The sequence below is a fragment of the Myxine glutinosa genome, chromosome 6, assembly GCF_964187855.1.
Source record: "Myxine glutinosa chromosome 6, kmMyxGlut1.1, whole genome shotgun sequence".
Lineage (NCBI taxonomy): Eukaryota > Metazoa > Chordata > Myxini > Myxiniformes > Myxinidae > Myxine > Myxine glutinosa.
In genome coordinates, this window is record NC_136266.1 from 116575914 (window position 1) to 116600995 (window position 25082).

The 25082-nt window shown below is 46.5% G+C and overlaps 1 protein-coding gene across 3 annotated transcripts in view; it reads right to left on the bottom strand.

The window, feature by feature from the left end:
* Positions 1-25082, bottom strand: part of LCMT2 (leucine carboxyl methyltransferase 2) — a 93221-nt gene that overhangs the window by 39675 nt on the left and 28464 nt on the right. For 2 of the 3 annotated variants that reach the window (XM_068120925.2, XM_068120927.2), the window contains exons 10-14: positions 22391-22609; positions 12064-12161; positions 11246-11454; positions 11015-11150; positions 8290-10819 (exon numbers count right to left, since the gene is read on the bottom strand). In XM_068120925.2, coding sequence (XP_067977026.2) covers positions 10652-10819; positions 11015-11150; positions 11246-11454; positions 12064-12161; positions 22391-22609 — 830 coding nt within the window. In that variant the 3' untranslated portion in view covers positions 8290-10651. Of the gene's footprint in view, positions 1-8289; positions 10820-11014; positions 11151-11245; positions 11455-12063; positions 12162-22390; positions 22610-25082 lie in introns of those variants that run through there. The other variant, XM_068120928.2, reaches the window with a different exon arrangement.

A 25082-nucleotide genomic window follows, 5' to 3' on the forward strand; every position in this document is an offset into this window, starting at 1 on the left:
TTACAATAGTCACATTTACATTTTCAATTATTATTAATAATACAATCAATTACAAATTAAAATACAGTACAACAAGTCCCTTTAAGTCAAAACAAATCATGTTCTCCTGCCATTCCACAGCCCCTGCCTCGGAGTTTAAGTACTCTTTAAGATAGTTCCTTTGTGCGGTACCAGCAGCGTTGCCAACATTTCTCTGATAACTTGCCACTCCGTCAACAAGTTGCATACCCTGTCTCCATTGTCCTGGAACTAGGTTGTGACTGTTGTCTTCTTCATCAACTAAATGGTGTAGTGCAGCAGGCTGTCTGATCCTTAGTAAGTTGTGGAGGGTAGTAGTACAGGCCAAGACAATGGAATCTACTGTTTCTGGTACTTGTTGCATAGCTCCAAGCAGAATCTGGAATCTCATGGCAAGAATGCCAAAAGCATTCTCCACAACTCTACGTGCACGAGACAGTCTGTAGTTGAAAGTGCGCTCGTCATGGTCCAGATGTCTTCTCGAGTATGGTTTCATCATCCATGGTCTGAGTGGAAAGGCATCATCACCAATCAGAAAGTAGGGAGTGTCTCTGTCATCATGTGGAAGGGGAGATGGTGGTGGAAGGCCCAGGGTTCCTTCTTCCAGCATTGGTAGCAGTTCTGAGTTGTTGAATATCTGGCCATCAGAGGAACTTCCATATGAACCAACACCCAACCATTTGAACTTGTAGTCAGCATCCACTAGAGCCATCATCACCATGGAGAAGAAGTTCTTGTAGTTGTAAAACAACGAACCAGAGTCAGCAGGCTTCTTGATTCTGATGTGTTTGCCATCCAACGCACCGCAAGCATGTGGAAGGTTCCAGACTGTTTCAAATTCTGCTGATATGCGCAACCAATTTTCTTCGGGGATGTTGTCTGGCATGACTTCTTCTTTGTATGCTGAGATGATTGCTTCGCAGACTTCAGGTACGAAGCGTGATATGGAGTTTCGGGCCACACGGAAGGAATACATCAGATCTGCATAATTCACACCAGTAGCTAGATGCCTGAGTGTTACAGCTAACTTCAGTCCAGGCTCAAGCGGCTCCCTGAAAGTAGACAAAAATTGTACACATATTTAAAATGTAATGACAATGGTAGCTTTATATAAAATATTAGCAAAACTAATAAAATTAGGTAAAAAATAAACAAATATGTACCTGAATGAGGTGGACTTTTTCTTGATAGCAGGAGTAACCCTGTCAAGAATCTCTCCAAACAGGTCAGCATCAACTCGGAGAAAGTTCTTGTAGCTAGCAGGGTCTTCTCGGTTCAGCTCATGCAGGAGATGATCATACTGTCCAAAGAGGGTCCTGCGGGCCAGCCAGGTCCTGCACCAAACCCTTCTGCGAGCTGGACGCCTCCTCCGTCTCGGTCGAGGAATATCTGGTAGCTGCTGAGCCTCTTCCTCTTCCCTCTGGGCTAGTTCAAGGAGCAATTGTAGCAATTGTTGATATAACTGCAATCTGTTTCTCTCATATGCCATGTTGTCTCTTTGGATGTCAGTTGTCGAATGATGATACATTGAGATTTGCAGGATTTATATACTTTTTACCAAAAAATCGTAAGGACTCGTAACTAACTCGTAACTATTTGTAACAACACGTAAACAGGTCGTAACTAACACGTAAAAGCTTCGATGAATCGTAACATTCCGTAATATACTCGTAACAATCCGTAACAAGCTCGTAAAATGCCCGTAAGTTGCTCGTAGTTATCCGTGACAACTCGTAACAAATCGTGGGATTTTTCCGTAAATACATCGTAATAACTCGTAATAATCCGTAATAAACCGTAAATAGCTCGTAATAACTCGTAACAACTCTTAAATCGCTCTTAAAAGTGGCCAAATCGTAAGGATCCGTGTACTTTTACGAATTTGTGCGATCCGTAAGGACTCGTAAGAATAATCCGTGCATGTGAAGGTTGCATAACCCATTTCGCGCCCATGAACCTTCCTCTACTCAACCTCAACACCCACTGCAAAAATGGATTTAATCGGACAAGCTGTTCTGCTCGAAATTGACGGAAACCAATTTCAAGATGGCTGCCGTTGCGGCCATATTGAAAATCGCAGCGCTCCCATTTTCGAAAGGAACCTTCCTCTACTCAACCCCAACACACACTGCAAAAATGGATTTAATCGGACGAGCGGTTCTGCTCGAAATTGACGGAAACCAATTTCAAGATGGCTGCCGTTGCGGCCATATTGAAAATCGCAGCGCGCCCATTTTCGAAAGGCACCTTCCTCTACTCAACCCCAACACACACTGCAAGCATGGATTTAATCGGACAAGCCGTTCTGCTCAAAATTGACGGAAACCAATTTCAAGATGTCTACCGTGGCGGCCATATTGAAAATCGCAGCGCGCCCATTTTCGAAAGGAACCTTCCTCTACTCAAACCCAACACACACTGCAAAAATGGATTTAATCGGACAAGCCGTTCTGCTCGAAATTGATGGAAACTAAAAGTTGACGGACGCCCGGACGACAATACCCCTCAGCCCATTGGGCTGAGGGGTGAAAACAGTTGGGTGTGACTGGTAAAGGTGGGGACAGCGAGTGAGGGGTTGAGGACACAAGATCCGGAAGCAAACACAGAATTGAGGCATTCAGCCTTCTCGCGAGCGGAGACGGCTGTGGTGCTATTTGAGGTGAGGGAGCGGAAGCATACACTGGAGACAGACCGAATAAGGTGTCACAGGTTTTAAAGGAGCGAGACAGGTTTGAGAGTTCAGCCTTGAGGATGATTAGATGCTGCTTTCTGGCTTTCCCAAGGATGGACACACACTTGTTCCGAGTTTTGTGGAATGATCTGAGGTTGCCTTTGATTGGATTTGCCTTCCAGGAAGAGAAGGCTGGATATTTGAAGGCAACTGCCTCAGCACATGATTCTGGTTACCAGGGGTGAGAGGATAGGAATGATAACTACAGACGAGATGGTATAAATAGGTACAGTACACAATAGAAAGCAGCCTTGTGTGGGAGGATTCCCACTTCCCAGACAGTATTAATATCAGAGGTGGAAATGAAGGACAAGTGTTGACATGAGAGGGCCGCTTGCAGTCCCTGCCAGTCAGGTTGAGTGAACTGCCAGACTCCACGGTGCGTTCTGACAATAACCAGAGAGATCGACGACTCTCCCAAGCACATGATGAGATTAACACATTGGGGCAGAAGAGGAACAGGAGACTCATGGACCATGTTTGTTGGAAAATTCCTCATTATAAAGTATAGAATGGAGAGAGTGCCATTGGGAGTACCCAGTAATCAGGTTTGGAAAGTTCACCGATTGGGTGAGGCCCATGTTTGCCAATCGCACTTGATTTTGTGCCGAACCGCTTAGATGCAAGCACTCTGAACATCAAAAACACCATTCAGAGTCAAGGCTGAAGAGGATTGTTGAATCACTGGTCACTGGTGGTCACTGGTGTCCCTTTAAGTTGACAAAGCTACAGGGTCCAACTCAGTCAAGTTAAATTGACAACTAGAACAATGCGACTGTGTCGCCAATATGCCTCCGCAAAGTCCCACAACGGGTAGATACCCTCGTTCAGTGTTCGAAAAATAAACAAGTTTGATTTAAATCCCTTCAGGTGTTTTCAAGTATCACATTTTCACCAGACATGACAGGTTTCACATCGATCGGTGAAGCGGGTTCAGAGAAGGGATTAAAAAAAATAAACATTTTTGGCTGGTATACCACTTCACCTATGACGTCATCATTATCATGCTTTTGTTCCCCATTGGGAGTACTTGACAATGAGCCAAGTTTCAAATTTTTCCATTCAGCGGTTTCCGAGAAATAATTTTTTAATTATTTGCTTTTGATCCAAGATGGCTGCCATATCACGTGACCTATGACAACACATTTATCACAAAAACATTCTGCATGGGTTCTCCTACTATTCTCCTACCAGAAACATTCTCCTACCCTGAAAGTTTCATCTCAATCGGACATTTGGTTGCTGAGACAAACGAGGTTTAGCCCGTACGAACGGACGGACGGACAACCCAAAAACATAATGCTTCCGGCGACTTTGTCGGCAGAGGCATAAAAAGGCAAATACAGTTTATATAAAAATGGAAACTAATGATTTGTTTCCCCTCCCAACATGTAGCCAATGTGGTCAGCAGATGCTCAGAGTGCACCCGAGAGGGTCTAAAATCACAAAACCTCTGGAGTTCATGGGACCGCACACTCGATAACCCACCCACAGACCCTCTTAATGAGCGCGGATTTTGATGTGGTCAACACACCTCCGTTAGACATCAGATATGAAGCTTGTGGCCAAATTTCAACAAAATTGTGTGTTTGGTTCAAGCGATAATTACCTCTGTCACCAAAGGTGGATGGAGGTTATGTTTTCACCCCTGTCTGTCCGTTTGTCTGTCTGTTTGTTTGTGAACAAAATGTCTCAAAAAGTTGTGGACGGATTCGGATGAACTTTGGCAGAGATGTAGTGTATGTGACAAGGGCGAAATTATGAGATTTTGGTGAAGATCCGGATTCGGCGAGTAGAATTTTAAAAGTGATTCTTCACCACGACCGTGATATGGTACTGCACGACCGTGATATGGCCAACCAGGCGGGGGTATGCTCCCTACTGAGTACCGTTCTAGTTACTGATGTGTTTACGGCCTCGCTCACTGACCAACGGACACTGCTCGATCACATAAGCTCACCGGACTAAAATCCAGGTGAGCTAAAAATGGCCGCTGCAGTCGGATTCAAAACGATATACTACAACCAATGAAATGTTCAGAAGTAGCGTATACTCCTCTGGAGTCCTCGTATACCCCTCTGGACCCCTCGTATAATCCTCTGGACCCATCGTATACCCCTTTGGACCCCTTGTATAACCCTCTGGACCACTCGTATAATCCTCTGGACCCCTCGTATAACCCTCTGGACCCCTCGTATAACCCTCTGGACCCCTCGTATAACCCTCTGGACCCCTCGTATAACCCTCTGGACCCCTCGTATAACCCTCTGGACCACTCGTATAATCCTCTGGACCCCTCGTATAACCCTCTGGACCCCTCGTATAACCCTCTGGACGCCTCGTATAACCCTCTGGACCCCTCTGGACCCCTCGTATAACCTCTGGATCCCTCGTATAACCCTCTGGACCCCTCTGGACGCCTCGTATAACCCTCTGGACCCCTCGTATAACCCTCTGGACCCCTCGTATAACCCTCTGGACGCCTCGTAGAATCCTCTGGACCCCTCGTATAACCCTCTGGACCCCTGGTATAACCCTCTGGACGTCTCGTATAACCCTCTGGACCCCTCGTATAACCCTCTGGACCCCTCGTATAACATTCTGGACCCCTCGTATAACCTTCTGGACCCCTCATATAACCTTCTGGAACCCTCGTATAACACAACACTCTGGACCCCTCGCATACCCCTCTGGATCCCTCGTATAACACTCTAGACCCCTCGTATACCCCTCTGGATCCCTCGTATAACACTCTGGACCCCTCGTATAACCCTCTGGCCCCCTCGTATAACCCTCTGGACCGTCGCGTGCTTTAACAGAGGAGAGGACAGTACTTGTTAGATTATTTGGGAATTCTATTTCAATAAAACATTTCTTGGTGAAACCTAATGAGTGAAAGGAGTCTTTTGGAGACATCATGGTGATCGCTACATGCCATTGCTGCAATCATAGTAACAAATTGCGACACAAGCACGATGACCTCCGAGGTTCCACGAAATATTTCATGCTGACGTGCGGAGAATCACTGCTTGTGACGTTATTTCGTGACGCGGGGGAGGCCATCATGTTACTTTGATCTCCCCTCCCCACTGGCTGCCCAAACTCGCGGATTCCCATGCCGACCCCCCCCCCCCACATCCCCACGGCCTAGCGGACCCCCACCCCCACGCGGACCCCCCACCCCCCGACGGCCTAGCGGACCCCCCAACCCCACGGCATAGCGGACCCCCCCAACCCCACGGCCTAGCGGACCCCTCCCCACCCCTCACGCCGACGGCCAAGCGGATCCCCAGGAATCTGCACAAGTGCATCATTGCCATTAACTTTCTACAACTGTTCGAAAGAGCAATAAACGTTCAAAGGGCAGCATTCATGCCGATCTTCTTCAAAGAAGGCCAAACTCAACCAAAGAGAGTGACATCACACATCGAGGACAACGTCAAATGAAGTCACGTGACTTGGCAGTGCCATTGTTCTTGCGTTGGTCATGTGACGTGACCACGTCACGGCTGCCTGGTGGCAATTCCAAACTAAGGCCAAGATATGCAGTGACGTCGATATAATTCAAATACAGGTACTGAATGTGTAAGGGATTTTTTTCCGATTCATAATTAATCAATTGCAAGTTAAGTCAAGGCCGTCATCCGAGAGAAACATCGTTCTTGGCACACAACACCTTGCTCCGTCAGCTCTTCCTTCACGTGGGGTTGTTTCCACATCTGAGAGTGCCCCCTAATGACATGTCCATTATTAGTAAAGCCATCAGATATGAGGGAGAACGAGGAACTTGAAGTACAGAACAGGTTCCGATCTCTGTACAGACCGAGAGGAGTGCCAGGATACCTTACAGGTGAAGTCCCTCGGATAGACATTAAGCTGGCCATCCTGTCTGATAGCATTAGGTGAACTAAGGTGTTCAATATGCCAGCACCCCGAAAAAATTCTAAATTCCTGCTTCAAAGTTGAACCTACTTAGTCGAACATTAGGCCGGGACGGCGGGCTTGGGTGGGGTAATGGTTAGCCAGTCCGCCTTGGGTGGGTAATGGTTAGCCAGTCCGCCTTGGGTGGGGTAATGGTTAGCCAGTCCGCCTTGGGTGGGGTAATGGTTAGCCAGTCCGCCTTGGGTGGGGTAATGGTTAGCCAGTCGGCTTGGGCGGGGGTAATGGTTAGCCAGTCCGCCTTGGGTGGGGTAATGGTTAGCCAGCCGGCTTGGGCGGGGGTAATGGTTAGCCAGTCCGCCTTGGGTGGGGTAATGGTTAGCCAGTCCGCCTTGGGTGGGGTAATGGTTAGCCAGTCCGCCTTGGGTGGGGTAATGGTTAGCCAGTCGCCTTGGGTGGGGGTAATGGTTAGCCAGTCGCCTTGGGTGGGGGTAATGCTTAGCCAGTCCGCCTTGGGTGGGGTAATGGTTAGCCAGTCGCCTTGGGTGGGGGTAATGGTTAGCCAGTCGCCTTGGGCGGGGGTAATGGTTAGCCAGTCTGCCTTGGGTGGGGGTAATGGTTAGCCAGTCGCCTTGGGTGGGGTAATGGTTAGCCAGCCGGCTTGGGCGGGGGTAATGGTTAGCCAGTCCGCCTTGGGTGGGGTAATGGTTAGCCAGTCCGCCTTGGGTGGGGTAATGGTTAGCCAGTCCGCCTTGGGTGGGGTAATGGTTAGCCAGTCGCCTTGGGTGGGGGTAATGGTTAGCCAGTCGCCTTGGGTGGGGGTAATGCTTAGCCAGTCCGCCTTGGGTGGGGTAATGGTTAGCCAGTCGCCTTGGGTGGGGGTAATGGTTAGCCAGTCGCCTTGGGCGGGGGTAATGGTTAGCCAGTCTGCCTTGGGTGGGGGTAATGGTTAGCCAGTCGCCTTGGGTGGGGTAATGGTTAGCCAGTCTGCCTTTGGTGGGGTAATGGTTAGCCTGTCCACCTTTGGTGGGGTAATGGTTAGCCAGTCCGCCTTGGGTGGCGTAATGGTTAGCCAGTACACCTTGGGTGGGGTAATGGTTAGCCAGTCCGCCTTGGGTGGGGTAAGTTAGCCAGTCCACCTTGGATGGGGTAACGGTTAACCAGTCCTCCTTGGGTGGGGTAATGGTTAACCAGTTAGTATCCAGTTAGTTAGTTAGTTAGTATTAAGTTAGTAGTTAGTTAGTAGTTCATAAGTTAGTAGTTAGTTAGTAGTTAGTTAGTATTAACCAGTTAGTTAGTAACCAGGTGGGGTAATGGCTTGGAGCCCACGATGTCAGCGGATCGAACCTGGCCCCAGCCGAATCACACCAATGAACCACCTTTAGAGGCCATTTTTCTCCACAGAGCAGGGGTTGGCCTTTTTGTGGCACCGTGGTCCCCTTTTTGAAGCAATGTTTTACGGCCGGATGCTCTTGCTGCCACCAATCCTGTTAGTCGCCTCTTGCGACACACAGGGAATTACCAGTGAGCTGGTACTCAATTTGCCGACCTCGGAGGGATGACAGGCTGAGTCAACCCCCCTAGCATTAATTCAGCGATCGACCGGGATTCGAACCCAGGATCCCAAGCTGGCACCCAAACAACTAAGCCAACACCAGGCATCCGAATCACACCAATGACTTGTTAAAAATGCGATGTGCTAAAAAGACTTGTTAAAATAGAGCATGGATAACAGCCATATATAGCAACCACTGCACAGACTTGACATGCCTTATAAGGGAATCCATATGACGTACGACTTGCACAAGGTGCCCGTGTCCACATGACATTCCCGACGGGGCAGGGATGGGGGACGTAAAAATGAAAACGGCCTCCTCTGTCATCGAGCCGACAAGCTGGGAGCAACAATTCACAATTATTGCCACATCTGATGCAATTAAAATGTTCTAATGTTGGCTAAATGCTCCATTTGAAACTGTTCGATATATGTAGCTTTTTGATGCCGAAGGTTCGTAATAGAAAATTGTCTTGGTGTCAAAGCCAACGAGCAACTGCAAATTAATAGGAGCTATGAGGATTATCACTTTTCATGAGTGGTGAGCTTTTTAATGTTTTGAAGCTACATTCTACAGATGACTTTATAAAACAGGATTGGTCCAGTGCCAGTCTCATGAAGCATCTACTGATGGAAAAGAAAAGAGACTTCGCCATATTCAGGTCATTCACCGCCCCAGATGGAGTTTTGCTAATCACCCACCATACAGCACACACCAACGTACTATCGATTCCAATTTCACACCGACTCGCCGGAATCAGAGCGATGTAAGGATTCATCGCTCAGAGCGAATCAGATCCGGAATCAGGATCCGGAATCCGGAATCCAGAATCAGAGCAAATCAGAGCGGAATCAGAGCGATGTAAGGATTCATCGCTCAGAGCGAATCAGATCCGGAATCAGGATCCGGAATCCGGAATCAGAGCGGAATCAGAGCGATGTAAGGATTCATCGCTCAGAGCGAATCAGATCCGGAATCAGGATCCGGAATCCAGAATCAGAGCAAATCAGAGCGGAATCAGAGCGATGTAAGGATTCATCGCTCAGAGCGAATCAGATCCGGAATCAGGATCCGGAATCCGGAATCAGAGCGGAATCAGAGCGATGTAAGGATTCATCGCTCAGAGCGAATCAGATCCGGAATCAGGATCCGGAATCCGGAATCAGAGCGAATCAGAGCGGAATCCGGATCCGGAATCAGAGCGGAATCAGAGCGATGTAAGGATTCCCATGGATGTTCACCGACAGCCCAACATTGTACAAATTCCAACCTGACAAGTCAGTATAACCCTCAGGCCTCATGGAGCAAAACACAGATAGCAATTGAGACGTAACATTCGTTAGGGTTTACATTGGAGAAGCAAGTGGTAGATTGAGAAATGTGTTGTGATTTTTGGGAGATGTAAAAAATATGGTTGTTGTTCCTATTCTGGCAATTCTATTAGAAAAACTGATGAGTATAATGCATCGTGTTACATATTTGGTTCGGCCAACGCCATTTTGAGTGTCTGCTCAAAATATTTTGATAAGCAAGGCACACGATGCCTCAGTGATACCTTTGGTGCTGAAGTTGAGGGGTATCGCTGGCATGTAGTCCATGTGATTTTGGTCCTTTGTTACTGGTTGTGTGTGACCCCGATGCTGCTCCTAAAGTTGTGGACTTGCTTCAGCTATCTTCAGGAAATAAGTCATAAGGGAGAGTGCCCGAGGTTCAGGCAAAGCCTTTTGCACTATCAGGCACCAGGAAGAGTTTATAGTCGGGCTGGGAATCAACGCAGACTGGGCGGCTCAAATACGAGGGCGTAGCCTCTGGGACATCCCTCAGTCTTCATTTGCTACCAGAAGTCATTTCAACCAAGAGAACCATATACAGGCTGGTTTGAAATCATTTCAACCTGATGCTGCCATCTACAGGCTGTTTGAATGAATGAATGAATGAATGATCGTTTTAAGGCCATTTTCCCCCACTAGAGCAAGGGTTAGCCTTGCGGGCCCCATGACAATCATGGTTCCCTGTTTGAGGCAATGTTTTTATGGCCGGGATGCCCTTCCTGACGCCAACCCATAGTCGCCTCTTACGATGCACAGGGATACGGTGTACCTATTCTAAATCGGGGTACACACCTGGATCATTCATCCCAGCAAGCTGGTACTCAATTTGCCAACCTCGGAAGGATGACAGGCTGAGTCAACCCCCCTGGTGTTAATTCAGCGATCGACCGGGATTCGAACCCAGGATCCTAGGATCCCAAGCCGACACCCTAACCGCTAAGCCAACACCAGGCTGGTTTGAAATAAATAAATGAAAACTACGGTACAAATGCACACTTGCACAGAGAATTCAAAATGTAGATCGTTATCGACAGCACACTGCAACTCCTTGGTCCTCTTCATTGGTCGGTGTGGGCAACACCAGAATCGAGGTACAGAGCAGTTCCAGAGACAGAGACCCAAGTCCTGTCCACGCATTAGACATCATTGAGGTGTGTGAGTTCTAGAAGCATGGCGTGTGGATTGAAGTGTGTGCCAAATGAGAAGCAGTTTCCTCCACCTCCAAGGATCATGATGCGGCTCCTATCACGATCATCCAAAACACTGTCATGACCGTGCAGCATCGGAGGCTTGACAAAGGTTCCCTTTAAGGTATAGAACGAGATGAACAATTTCACACATTGTTGAAGCACATATAAAGACGTATATATTTTCTTCAGAACGGTACTTTCAAGGAACACCGCTAATGAACTACATGATGTTATCAGCAAATGCTTGATAAAAGAAGCCAAACATCCGCTTCAGAAATGATCCATAAGCGTTAAGAGCAACGACCATACCGTGTCCAATGTGAACTCGAACGTGTTGCCCGAGCGGAGGCAGATGGTGGCGACAGGAGGAAGAGAGGGTGTGTGGATTCCTACACCACCTATTAGCACCAGACGAGAGCCCAGTACGTGAGCAGTGTGCGAGTAGCTATGAAGCCAAAGAAGAGGGAAGTTATGATGGTAAGGCGGTATGAAACGACCAAATTAGACAGCGGATAGATGCAAGTGAGGGACGACAAGTACCGAGGCAGGAGCGGAGGCTTCAACAGTAGTCGACTCCACGTGACCTCTCCGAGCTCTGCGGACCCGTAGGACTGAGAGGCCGACATACAGTGCACACAGGCGAGAGGAAGGTCATCGGCACCCAGACCACCGGCGATGACCATGCACGCTCCCCAGACACTCGCCGTGTGTGAATGGCGTCCCTGAGGCTTAGGACCTCTAACCGACATCTGCAATTGAAGGAAACGCTTATCTTGAAGATAAAGACGTTAGCAAATTGAAGCAAATTTTAGCAAATTCAATAAAAGTACACTTGGAAGTGGCTCATCGTCAGACAAACACCAAACAGCAGTTGTCTCAAAGAGGTAGATAGAGCACGGTGATACCTTATTACAAGTTTACAATTTAACATTGTCAAAATCAAATTCGATCAAATTTCAATTTAAAGATTTTAAAATTTAAAGATTTTTTGATCAATCAAAAGATCAAAAAAAAGAAAAAAAAAGCAAAGAAAGAAAGCATCGAATGGCATTTAGAGATGTTCAACGATGTTTGTTAAGTGATCACACATCCTATGGAACTCTTTCTGCTGGAGAACGGGTGACCGCATCAACTGCTTTTACTGCAGAGAACTCTGGAAGATCAGCAAACGTCACATTTCACCATTTATCTATTCAACATCAAGGCCGTGCAATACACACTTCGTAAATGTCCTTCCGAAAAAAAACAACCCGGGAGGAAATAAGCCGTGAAATTGGTGCGAATAGCCCAGTGGAATGTGCATCTGCTGTGCCTCCAATAGGCTCAAGTGCTTGCACCGTGCTAATGCCGGAAAATACCTTGGTCCAGGAGAAAGAGCTGATGTTAAGGAAGTGGCAGTCATCCAGAACCGTTTCTGTCGAACATTTCCCACCATGGATAATAAGAAACTGCAGTCCTGCGAGAAAAACAACAACAATGACTCGAGTGTTCAGCACATAACTAATAAATTAGAGGTTATATATACAGTGTTCCTTAACCCCAACTGAAGAGAGAGATGTTTAGTTCTTCCTCACTGGTGTGTGTGTGTGTGGGTTGGGGGTAGGGGAGTGGGGAGGGAATTGGATTAGTTATTCCCCTCTCTTATCTCGGCTATGGCTATGGGATCTCGGCTATGATGAATTGCGAAAGATGATGGGAATAGAGCCTGTGATTGATGCTGTGAAGAGGAACAGGTTGAGATGGTTTGGTCATGTGTTGAGGAAGGATGAAAGTGACTGGTTGAGAAGAGTGATGGAAATGAATGCAGAAGGAAGTAGAGGACGGGGAAGACCGAGAAAGACTTGGCTAAAGATGGTGGAAGAAGAAATGCGGGCAAGGGGGTTAACAAGGGGAGATGCAGAAAATAGGGCAAAATGGAGACGATTGTCATGGGGACCGCAAGGCTAACCCCCGCTCTTGCGGGGAAAATGGCCTGAAAATGCCTGTTGTTGTTGTTGTTGTTGTTGTTGTTATCTCGGCTATGGATGGTTCAATAAACTTGAAAGCATGCGTGTTCACATGATGTTGATTAATTTGTTCACATGATGTGAATTTTTCCTATTACCTCATTAATTATGCAATTGCCAAGTCTTTCTACTGGAGAAGGGGTGATTCAGAGAAGGGTATATGCATTTTTTTCAGAGAAATCTACAATTCTGGTCATGAGGCACAGGCTTGTTTCAACTGAGGATAATGACCTGACTGAACTTGAGTTGCTGTATTGTCATGATTTACACCAATCATAATACAAACATTTCTTTAATACAAATGTATTTGTAATATGGGGGATATTATTTATTTGTAATCTCAAAAGGTTCAAGTGGTGTAAAGCTCTAAATGGTCAAGGGCAATGGGACGAAAGACTTTGTGGTCTTTAAAGGTCTTCAGGGTCTTTTTGGTCCTCTGGGGTCTTTAAGGGGCTTTAGAGTCTTTGGGGAATTTTAGAGTCTTCTGAATCTTCAGGTCTTTAAGGATCTTCAGGGTCTTTGGGTATTCAAGCTCTTTTGGATGTTTTGGGGGCATCGGGGTGTTTTGGGATTTCCTGGTCTTTTGGGTCTTCATGGTCTTTTGGGTTTTCGTGGTCTTTTGGGTATGCGTGGTCTTTTTGGCATGCGTGGTCTTTTGGGTATGCGTGGTCTTTTGGGTTTTCGTGGTCTTTTGGGGTTTCGTGGTCTTTTGGGTCTTCGTGGTCCTTTGGGTCTTTGGGGTCTTTCGAAGTCATGGTGGTCTTAAGGGTCTTCAAAAGTTTAAGGGGTCTCGGCAGTCTAAAGGGTCAAAATAATATTTGAAGGCGAAGATGTTTTGGTCACAAATACACATAACTATATGCAGTCACGTGCAAAAGTAAGTACACCCCATGTAAAGTTTTGACTTTTTCAACATATTTCAACATACAGCTATTTGATCTTCATTTCAACAATATTGAAAGAGAAAGGTGATATAATCTATCTATAATTCCAGCAATCTCTGTGTGTGTGTGTGTGTGTGTGTCTGTGTGTGTGTGTGTGTGTCTGTGTGTGTGTTTGTTTGTCTGTGACCGCTGTTTCTCGACAACCACGGGTCCGATATACTTGAAACTTGCCAGGTATATTGCTGGGGACCCGAGGATGTGCCTTTTCAAGGTTTTAAATTAATCGCAGAAGTAGTTACCGAGCTATGTCCAAAAAACGATTCAACCAATCAGAGAGCAGCGAGCTATCGCGTGTGCCGAACGTGGCGAACACACTCTGCCTCGGACGGCACATTTGAGAGCGTATTCATTTATTTCACGTTGGCAAACTATGTTGCCGCTATGTTGGCGTTAAACTATGTTTTAAAACTAATTAAAACCATTTCATGTAAATAGAGGGGGGGGGGGGGGGGGGGGGATTGTCACTGTACTCGCAAGCCGTTCGCCGTTCGCTTTGGCGTTGCGAATGGACCAAAACATTTCATGACCCAAACCATTTCATGTAAAGCGTTCGCCGTTCGCTTTGGCGTTGCGAATGTACCAACACACTTCATGGACCAAACCATTTCATGTAAATAGAGGGGGGGGGGGGGATATAATTTTAGATATATATATAGTACGGGCATGCCCTAGTCTATCTATAATTCCAGTAATCTCTGTGTGTGTGTTTGTCTGTGTGTATGTCTGTGTGTCTGTGACCGCTGTTTCTCGACAACCACGGGTCCGATATACTTTAAACTTGCCAGGTATATTGCTGGGGACCCGGGGATGTGCCTTTTCAAGGTTTCATATTAATCGGAGAAGTAGTTACCGAGCTATGTCCAAAAAACGATTCAACCAATCAGAGAGCAGCGAGCTATCACGTGTGCCGAACAGACTCTGCCTCGGACGGCACATTTGAGAGCGTATTCATTTATTTCACGTTGGCAAACTATGTTGGCGTTAAACTATGTTTTAAAACTAATTAAAACTAATTTGCGATTCATCGTAACTGCGATATGCGACCTTCCGGACAGTCAAATGAGGACGTCACTTCCGGACTTACGGATAGTCATAGTGACGACGTACTGATGCTGAACGTGGCGAGCAGACGCTGTAAGGTACGATCGATTGTAGTACACGTTTATAATAACTCTGCCGATACAGGCCCGATTAACTGCAGCGCCATCCGAGCTGCGGCGTCGGGACGATACATTCATTGTACGGTCACATCACGCACTTACGGGCACGCCCATGGGCCCATGGGCACGCCCATGCATGCATGGGCGAAGACATTTTTTTTTTTTTTTTGGCAAGGAACGGGCACCCACGTACGGGCACGTCCTAGGCGAATAGACCAAACCATTTCATGTAAATAGAGGGGAGGGGATATAATTTTAGATATATATATAGTACGGGCATGCCCTAGTATAACAAATATCATGAACCATTTACATTTTGTAGTCCATTGTATAATTTAAATAAACATAAATGCAAATTTCGCATGTGGAAAAAGTAAGTACACCCTTGGCTCTAATAGGTGGTATTGCCCCCTTTGGCAGAAACAACCTCAAGTAGGCGTTTCTTATAACTGTCTCCCAGTCTCTCACATCGACTGGGAGAAATTTTTGCCCACTCCTCCATGCAGAATTCTTTCAGCTGTGCGATGTTTGAGGGGTTTCTTGCATGCACAGCTCGTTTCAAATCCCCCCCACAACATCTCGATGGGATTTAGATCCGGGCTTTGACGTGGCCATTCAAGAACCCTCCATTTCTTTATTTTCAGCCATTCCTTGGTGGATTTACTGGTATGTTTAGGGTCATTGTCATGTTGCAAGGTCCACCTTCGGTTGAGCTTCAACTTTCCGACAGATGGCCTCACATTATCCTCAAGCCCCCTCTGGTACAATGAAGAATTCATAGTGGATTCTATGATGGTGAGCTGCCCAGGCCCTGATGCAGCAAAGCTGCCCCAAACCATAATATTTCCACCACCATGCTTTACAGTTGGTATCAGGTTCTTGTGGTCAAATGCTGTCTTTGGTTTTCGCCAAACATGTCTACTGGTACTGTGGCCAAATAGCTCTACCTTTGACTCACCTGTCCAGAGCACATTGCTCCAGAAGTGCTGGTTTTTGCCGAGGTGTTCATTGGCAAACTTTATTCTTGCCCTGATGTTCTTACTGGACAGCAAAGGTTTCCTCCTGGCACACCTCCCATGTAGATCAAATTTGTGCAGCTTCTTTCTAATGGTAGACTCGTGCACTTTGACATCAACAGTGGCAAGATCTACCTGTAGGTCCCGTGATGACATTCTGGGGTTCTTAGAGACTTCTTTCAGCATCTTGCGGTCTGCTCTCGGGCTGAACTTGCTGGGGCTGCCTCGCCTGAACAAGTTGGCAGTTGTTTGGAATCTTCTCCACTTGTAGATGACCTTCCGGACAGTCGAATGATTGATTTCAAATTGTTTGGTGATCTTTTAAAATCCCTTCCCAGACTCGTAGGCATCTATAACCTTCTTTCTGAATGCCTCAGAGAGCTCTTTTGATCTCGGCATGGTGACGCCACACACTTTAACAACAAAGAGCAAACCAAACTAAATGTCTGAGGTTTAAATAAGACAGGTTCCTCCAAGATCCTCTCTAACGATGTTCTAATCATTTGCACCTGAGCTGGTGCACCTGATTCTAATTTTAGGTATTTGAAGTAGTGATAAATGTCGGGGTGTACTTACTTTTGCCACATGCGAAATTTGCATTTATGTTTGTTTAAATTATACAATGGACTACAAAATGTAAATGTTTCATGATATTTGTTATATCATATCATCTTTATCCATCAATATTGTTGAAATGAAGATCAAATAGCTGTATGTTGAAATATGTTGAAAAAGTCAAAACTTTACATGGGGTGTACTTACTTTTTCACGTGACTGTACGTTTGCTCCATTATAATAAGATATGCAAATGATGCAGCATTTTCATGAATCAAGATTAACAAGCATAAAAAATGAAAAAAGGACACAAAATGATGTGTCTGTATATGTTGACAATAGAGAACATTGTTCATGATGGGCAACACATTTTCAGCAACGTTTCAGTATTTGTTACATTTAAATTACAAAGTATGAACAGTAAGTCTGATTTGGACATAATTGGTATGAAAATGTGCACAAGACTCGAGGGAAGTAAGTAATGAAAGGAGAATTTGAAATCCTCAGCGGTTGCAAAAAATGTTTCGGGGGGCACAATGTGCACTGGGCTGAGGAAGGAAGAGACGACTAGGCGGAGTGGGCATGGCATCGGCGGGACGAGGCAAATTTCTGCAGCTTTGTGGTGGGTTTGTCAGATACAAAGCCTTGGTTTCTACAGTGTGTAGCCGAGCTAGGTGTGAGGCAGGAGGAGGCCCAGAGGGGAGAGCAGTATTCCATCGAGCTATGGATGAAAGCTTTGTAAATGGTGAGGAGCTCAGAAGTGCCAAGGAAGGACTTCACACGATGGCGGATGCACAGTCGGCGACTGGCTTTGGAGGCCAGCTTGGAAATCTGACTTTCCCAGGAAAGATCATGGCAGATTGTGAGACCCAAAAGCTTGTGTGACAGAAATTCTTCGAGAGGATTGTTGAGAAAGTAGATGGGAGGGTTGTCCAGTCGGTCTTTTTGGAGAGACAAAGTGAGAGTGTGAGATATATTATTATTTTTTGGCTTGTATTAGAGCACGCACACACACACACACACACACACACACACACACACACACACACACACACACACACACACACACACACACACACACACACACACACACAAACATAGCCACAGAGCTTGGGGGATGTGCCGTCACTACCGTCACTTCCCGGGATACTCTGGGTACCAGCGACGTCATAACAATGGCGCCACTTTACTCACCATACTCAGTGGGGAATTTCCTCAAGAGGAATTACCTCCTCCCCATGGATGCCAACCGATGGGGATTGTCCATGCTCTATCCTTTTCAAGCAAGGAAGCAGCATGTACCATTTTAAAAGTCTTTGGTATGACTTGAACAGGTCAAAACCGGATGAGTGTTTTTTTTTAGGAGACACCATCTCCTTACTGGATGGCCGTTGGCTCCCTACGGGAGATCATCTGCCCTTTGCCAGGTGTTGTTTTTGGTCCTTGCAGGGTGTCACAGTCACCCTCTCCACTAGCAAAGTGATGGGTGTCGGGTTAGTCGTCGACAACCTGACCATGTGGAAGGTAGCACTCACTGGGTTACATGTTACCACTGGCAATCCCAAAAAACTGACCTGACCTGAAATAACATTTGACATGTTTAACTGTATATGTACACACATATTATAATGCATATTATATAAGACATATTATACGTGAAATGGTATACATATTACACACACACTGCAAAACATTGTTTAACAACACTACCACATTGAACCAATGAAATATGTATTAAAGGGAGATCAGTATTTGGCAATAGCGAAACAATGGAGAAACTGTCAGCGGTTTGATTTATTGAAGAAAACATGTGGTTAGTAAACAATGGTAGGAGACATGACAAATTAGAAAATCGAATTCAACATGAATGCATCGATGGATATATGCCTTTGCTAGTGTTAAATGTTAACCCACTGTTAATTTGATCTCAATTAAAGGCCACACGAGGGTGGGAGAAAGAGAGAGAGAGAGGGGGGGGGGGGGGGAAGAGAGAGAGAGGGGGTGGGAGGTGGGGGGAGAAAGAGAGAGAGAGAGAGAGAGAGGGGGGGGGGGGGAGAAGGAGGCAGAGAGGGGGTGGTGGGGAAGAGAAAGAGAGAGAGAGAGAGGGGGAGGGAGGTTTGGGGGAGAATGAGAGAGAGAGAAGAGAAAGAGAAAGAGCAAGAGAAAGAGAAAGAGAGAGAAAGAGAGAGAAAGGGGGTGGGAGGGGGGGGGGAGAAAGAGAGAGAGAGAGAGAGGGGGGGGGGGAGGGCAGAAGGAGGGAGAGGGAGTGGGGTGGGGGGGGGGGGTTAGAGAAAAAGAGAGAGAGGGAGAGGGAGGATTGGGGGGAGAACGAGAGAGAGAGGAAGAGAAAGAGAAAGAAAAAGAGAAAGAGAAAAACAGAAAAAGAGAGAAAGAGAGAAAGAGAGAGAGGGAAAGGGAGGGTTGGGGGGAGAATGAGAGAGAGAGGAACAGAAAGAGAAAGAGAAAGAGAAAAAGAGAAAAAGAGAGAAAGAGAGAAAGAGAGAGGGGGGTGGGGGAGGGGAGAAGGAGAGAGAGAGGAACAGAAAGAGAAAGAGAAAGAGAAAAAGAGAAAAAGAGAGAAAGAGAGAAAGAGAGAGGGGGGGGGGGGGAGGGGAGAAGGAGGGAGAGGGAGTGGGGTGGGGGGGGTTAGAGAAAGAGAGAGAGAGGGAGAGGGAGGATTGGGGGGAGAATGAGAGAGAGAGGAAGAGAAAGAGAAAGAAAAAGAGAAAGAGAAAAACAGAAAAAGAGAGAAAGAGAGAAAGAGAGAGAGGGAAAGGGAGGGTTGGGGGGAGAACGAGAGAGAGAGGAACAGAAAGAGAAAGAGAAAAAGAGAAAAAGAGAGAAAGAGAGAGAGAGAGAGGGGGGTGGGGGAGGGGAGAAGGAGGGAGAAGGAGGGAGAGGGAGTGGGTTTGAAGAGAAAGAGAGAGAGGGAGAGGGAGGGTTGGGGGGAGAACGAGAGAGAGAGAGGAAGAGAAAGAGAAAGAAAAAGAGAAAGAGAAAAGAGAAAAAGAGAGAAAGAGAGAGTGAGGCAGAGGGAGGGTTGGGGGGAGAACGAGAGAGAGGAAGAGAAAGAAAAAGAGAAAGGGAAAGAGAGAAAGAGAGAAAGAGAAAAAGAGAGAAAGAGAGAAAGAGAGAAAGAGAGAAAGAGGGAGAGAGTGCAAGAGACATAAGTAGAGGAGAGGCCTTCAGCTGTGGAGGCATAAAAAGGAGGTCGTGTCAGCCCGTTTCGTTTTCGGTTTGAATAAACAAAACAAAACAAAAAAAAAAACACCTTAGAGGCCATTTTTCCCCGCAAGCAGGGGTTGGCCTTTTTCGGGGACCGTGGTTGTTGTTGTTTTTTTGGGTCCCCTTTTTGAAGCAATGTTTTACGGCCGGATGCCCTTCCTGCCGCCAACCCTTTTTGTCGCCTTTTTACGACAAACAGGGAATTACCAGTGAACTGGTACTCAATTTGCCGACCTCGGAAGGATGACAGGCTGAGTCAACCCCCCTGGCGTTAATTCAGCGATCGACCAGGGATTCGAACCCAGGATCCTAGGATCCTAAGCTGGCACCCTAGCCGCTAGCCCAAACACCAGGTGAAGATTAATGAGAGTAAGTCTGCAGAAACAAATAAAAGCAATAATGATCTGCTTTTTTTATTGTTGGGGTTTTCAAAGTGTATTGATAGAAAAATACTTGTGAGTTCTCATGAGACAGGAGCAATGTGGTTATCGTCAGGCAAAACCAAATACAGGAAATAAGATATACAGTGTGTTGGATTAGAAAATGTTTGGTCAGGCCTCATCCTCTTTTGTTCTGATATCCACGCCACAAAAAGGAGCGAAAGTGAGGAAGGTAATAAATTGAGGAGATTTAAATCGAGAAAACGAAGAGAAAGGGGAGGTTGTAAGTAGATAAATGAATAAATTGCTGGCAGGATGGCCTAGAGGTATACACACTCGTCTCTGAGCCATCTAGCCTGGGTTTAAATGTCGCCTCAGATACAAACTGTCAACCTGGTGTCTCACATCAATGTGTATGCCATCCCTTGGGTGGATGTTAAACTGGGAGGTACGTCTGCCAGAATTAGTTAGAGGTCACGATCTCACTCATGGTGTCTTTTTCGAAGAGTAGATGAGCTATTGCTGGCACCATGATCAAATTCCAAATTCCTGCCTTAACCTACAGAGGGTGTTGCATCAGCTGCACAGCTGCACCCACAACCAATAATGCTACCCCAGAGCCTTATGCTGAAATAATAATAAAATATAAATAACACACATGTAAGACTTGAATAGGAGGTACGAGTGAGGGGACAGAAGGAATGGAGGGTCATAATTGCCAATCATTGTTTGCATGTGTAACTAGAACGGTATTCGGTAGAGAGCATACTTGCGCCAGGCTAACAGTTTACATTTTGTATTCCACTGGTAGGTGGCTTAGCCTGGTGTTGGCTTAGCGGTTAGGGTGCCGGCTTGGGATCCTAGGATCGAATCCTGGTCGATCGCTGAATTAACACCAAGGGGGTTGACTCAGCCTGTCATCCTTCCGAGGTCGGCAAATTGAGTGCCAGCTTGCTGGGATGAATGATCACGGTGTGTACCCCGATTTAGAATAGGTACACCGTATCCCTGCGCATCGTAAGATGTGACTAAGGGTTGGCGTCAGGAAGGGCATCCGGCCATAAAAACATTGCCTCAAACAGGGAACCATGATTGTCATGGGGCCCGCAAGGCTAACCCCTGCTCTAGCGGGGAAAAATGGCCTTAAAACGATCCTTCATTCATTCATTCATATTCCACTGGTAGGTGGGATCTGGATTCGGACCTGAACTAAAAGCAAATCGGCTTGTTCTTGTCACTTTCCCAACTCATCCACTAAGTTTTGTCATAACTCGTCCACAACGTTTTGAAATATCATGCTATATATCGTTTTTGGCCACAACACTCAATGGTGAAGAATCACTTAGAAAATAAAAAACTTCTCGTATCTGGATACGGATTTGGATCTTCACCAAAATCGAATCGATTCATCCTGGTCGCACGCCCAATCTGTCCACCAAGTTTAGTCCGAATCCTTTCATAACTTTTTTGAGATATCCTGCTATATATCGTTTTAGGCCCTCTCTCAATGAAGAAGAATCACTTAAAAATTCTCACATCCAGATCCAGATCTTCACCAAAATCTAATCATTTTGTCCTTGTCACATACCCATCCTCTCCATCAAATTTCGCCCGAATCCATTCACAACTTTTTGAGATATCCTGTTCACAATCAGACAAACAAACAAACAGATAGGGGTGAAAACATAACCTCCATCCACCTCTATGGCAGAGTTAATGAAGCGATAGCCCCAAAAGATTCCGTTACAATAACGGGGGTGCTGCACAGGGCAAAAAGGATGACTCTACTCTCATCTGCTTTCACTTATGAGGTGAGATTAAGAAAGAAATTAATGTTTTCATTACAATAGTAGATTTTTTGAAAGACCTTAGTTTAAACATAACTAGAGAGGTTCCAGGGAACCTGAACTCAACTGGTCTATATCAATATGGTTAGAATATGCATAATAGAACCACAAACTATATAGTTTATATGTGCTAAAAAAAATATGACAAAAATCGCTTTTTCAATATGGCCGCCCCACCGTGCCCATTTTTGGGCGTGCAACGACCAAATGCAATCCCAAACTAGTTTATGTCTTAAAGATGCTGCATAACAAGTTTCATCAAATTCGATCAATATTTGTGACTTTTAGAGCATAGACGTCGAATTCTTTACAGATGACAGACAGACAGACAGACAGACGGACGACAGACGGACGACGGATGACGGACACTGGGTGCCGACAAAAACTCAGCTGGACATAGTCCAGTTGAGTTAATAAATGGGTCAATGACTCCACTATTTATCCCGATAAATTGTGAAAGGATCACAGAACTGAGCAAAGTTTGAAGGCTGGGATGTTTGTGATGTAGGGTCCAGAAAGAAGATCCAGGATTATGAACAAAATGAATCTCACCCCATAAGTTAATCATCACAGCTGCGTGTCTCCATCGTGGCTCTGGTTTCGGGCCAGATAGCATCAACTCTTTTAGGGTGACTTGTGGCACCAAAGATGAGCCCGGCTCAAGGCTCACATGGTACACGGCTTCGCGAGGTCTGCCCGGGGCATGACGACCTCCAAAGAGCAGAGCTTCGCCACGTCGCACCGGAGTCAGAGATGGGAACATGCTGCCACCTGTGGAAATGGGAGAGGGTGCATACAGCATGGCAAATAAATTTCCGAGGATGGAGCTGTAAGCCATATGATTAAGCGGTTAAAGGTAAATTTTTGCCTTAATAATTGAGTTGATATAATATGGAATATTGTTATGGTTTTGCGGAGTCCCAAAGAGATCCTCACGTAGTTACAGTCAGTTATAGTATACTGTTTCATGTATACGTCTAAAGTCCATGTTAATAGGTCTGCATTGTGATTGTGTCGTTATAAATCTCATGTGTCATTTTTCTTATTCTACATCCTTTTCTACAAGCCATATGCAGCATCTCACAGCAACACGAGCACATTCCCCTCACAGACACTCCGGTAACTACTTCAAACCGGTTTCATGAACGCCTGAGACAATATATCGCACCAAAATCCAAACACAAGGTGGCTCCTCCCAGAGGGGTGGGGAGAGGGCTCGAGGGAAGGGGAAGGGTAGAGGCTCTATTAAAGGTGGAGCGGAGAGCCTCTTACAGAAAAGGGGGAGAAAGACCGAGGATTCGCAGATCCGGAGATTGAGCTCGGGTTTACAGACTCTGTTAGGCTACTCGCTGCTTCTTCTTATCCGCAAGCACGCGAGAGTTCCTTCGCCCCTCTCTCTGTCCTTCCTTTTGCTTTGCTCACTCATTGTCACTTTCCATCGCGCTTTATCTAATCATTTCTCACCACTCATTATCTTTGTTTCACTATTTTATTCATTCTTTCCTGCACATTCTGTCTCTGTCCTTTCGCTATCTTCCTTATTTCTTCACCTTCTCCTGTTGTGCACCTTCTCCTTTACAAGTACTAGCTGAGTCACTGGACCATCTGCCTCATCCACATCACTCGGGTGTTCTGCCAAGAGATGCGTTCAATACATACCGCATGTGACGCCACTGGCCCACGGGGAAACGCAGGAGCAGCGACTGTACCAGAAGCGGGAGCGGAGAATGAAGGGTTCCTGTTTCAGTCAGGACGTAGGAGCCAGGTTCAACAAGTGTGAGGTGTGCAGGGGTCCATCCGGTTTCTATCTATCTCCACCTTCATCTCCTTGCCAATTGCTCATCTCTCCCTTCCACAATGAATGCATGATGCCGGCATACTGACGAGTGCTAAGTCACTGTTAAGGTTCTGAAGGCGGCTATGTCACGTAAGGGATAATTTGTGAAAGTATCCATGCTGTGATGAATTGTTGTACAAACATGTCATTTCATTGTTTTCTCTCTCTGTAAATACTTTCATTTTGATTACTGTCAATAAAAGCCATTTCCTCAAGAAACTTTGTCCTGACTTATTTTGTTATCCAAGTTTAATCTCAAACGCGGTTGTGCAAGGTTGGTTCCACTCGGCTGATTGACTAAGTCTGTTGCGTAAATGCCAGCATGGTACATGCACTCGGGCTTTTGCGTATGATAACACGACTCTGGGTTTGGGATCCCGCAAGAAGTTCTGGGGCGACTAGCAATCATGGTCTCTTAAAGACACGCCGTCCTCTCAGAGTTATCCAGAGATGTCCATTAAAATGGTTATCCAGAGGAGACGTCCACCCCCACCAGAGGGAGATAACTCCTCCGCAGCTGTTAGGGATCTCAAACCTTTCATGAGACACCTGCAGGGCTGGTGACAACAAACTAAACAACAAGTCTGTACACTGTACAGGTTGCTCAAGACCATTGGTTACCAGATCTTTTGGTGGCAGAAAGGCATTGGCTGTTGGCTACATTGTTAGAAGCAGAGGTTCGGTGCTTAGCGCCCATGCTCGATGCTGGAGAGGAGTGGCCCTCATTCATATTCTTGGCTGTGTAGAGTGTCGGGACTGCGTCCCTTGGGATTGAGGGATGTTGTTCATAGTTCAGCATGCAGTGACCCTCTGTCCCGCATCGTGTTCTGGGACCTCTGCCGCTGCATGAGCCGTGTTATGATGCTAATGGCGGCTGAGGAGCTCCATGCCAGGCAGTTAATGTGCTATGGCAGGGGGGGGGGGGGGGGGGAAGCTCGGGGGAGGGGGAGCTCTGTATGGACAGCGTGCTTGTATGGAGCTCTGTATGGACAGCGTGCTTTCCATCGGGTGCCATGCCATCGCATGCGCTCTAAAGGAGGGTGTGAGAGTTTTGTGATCTTGGCTCGGGATGCAGTCTTTTCAGCCAGCAGAGGCATCACTGGGGTGGTCTCCAGTTGCCGTCACATCAATGTAATCATGCTTCACACCGGATGGCCATGCCACGACTGTTGGGTAGTGTGTGGCTGCTGGCTCCATGTGCATGGTGTGCCACAGTCCCTGTGGAGTGCCCCTTTGACGGTGGTGGCCGCCAGCACTAAAGGGAAGCTGTCCACAATACTCCCCTGGATGCGGGGTTGGCATGGAGGACGGGCCACCCCCACGAGAGCATGGTCAATGCAGATGGGGTGACTTGAAGAGGCCCAGCAAGGAGCAATATCACACCATTCGTAGTTTTCCTACTTTGTG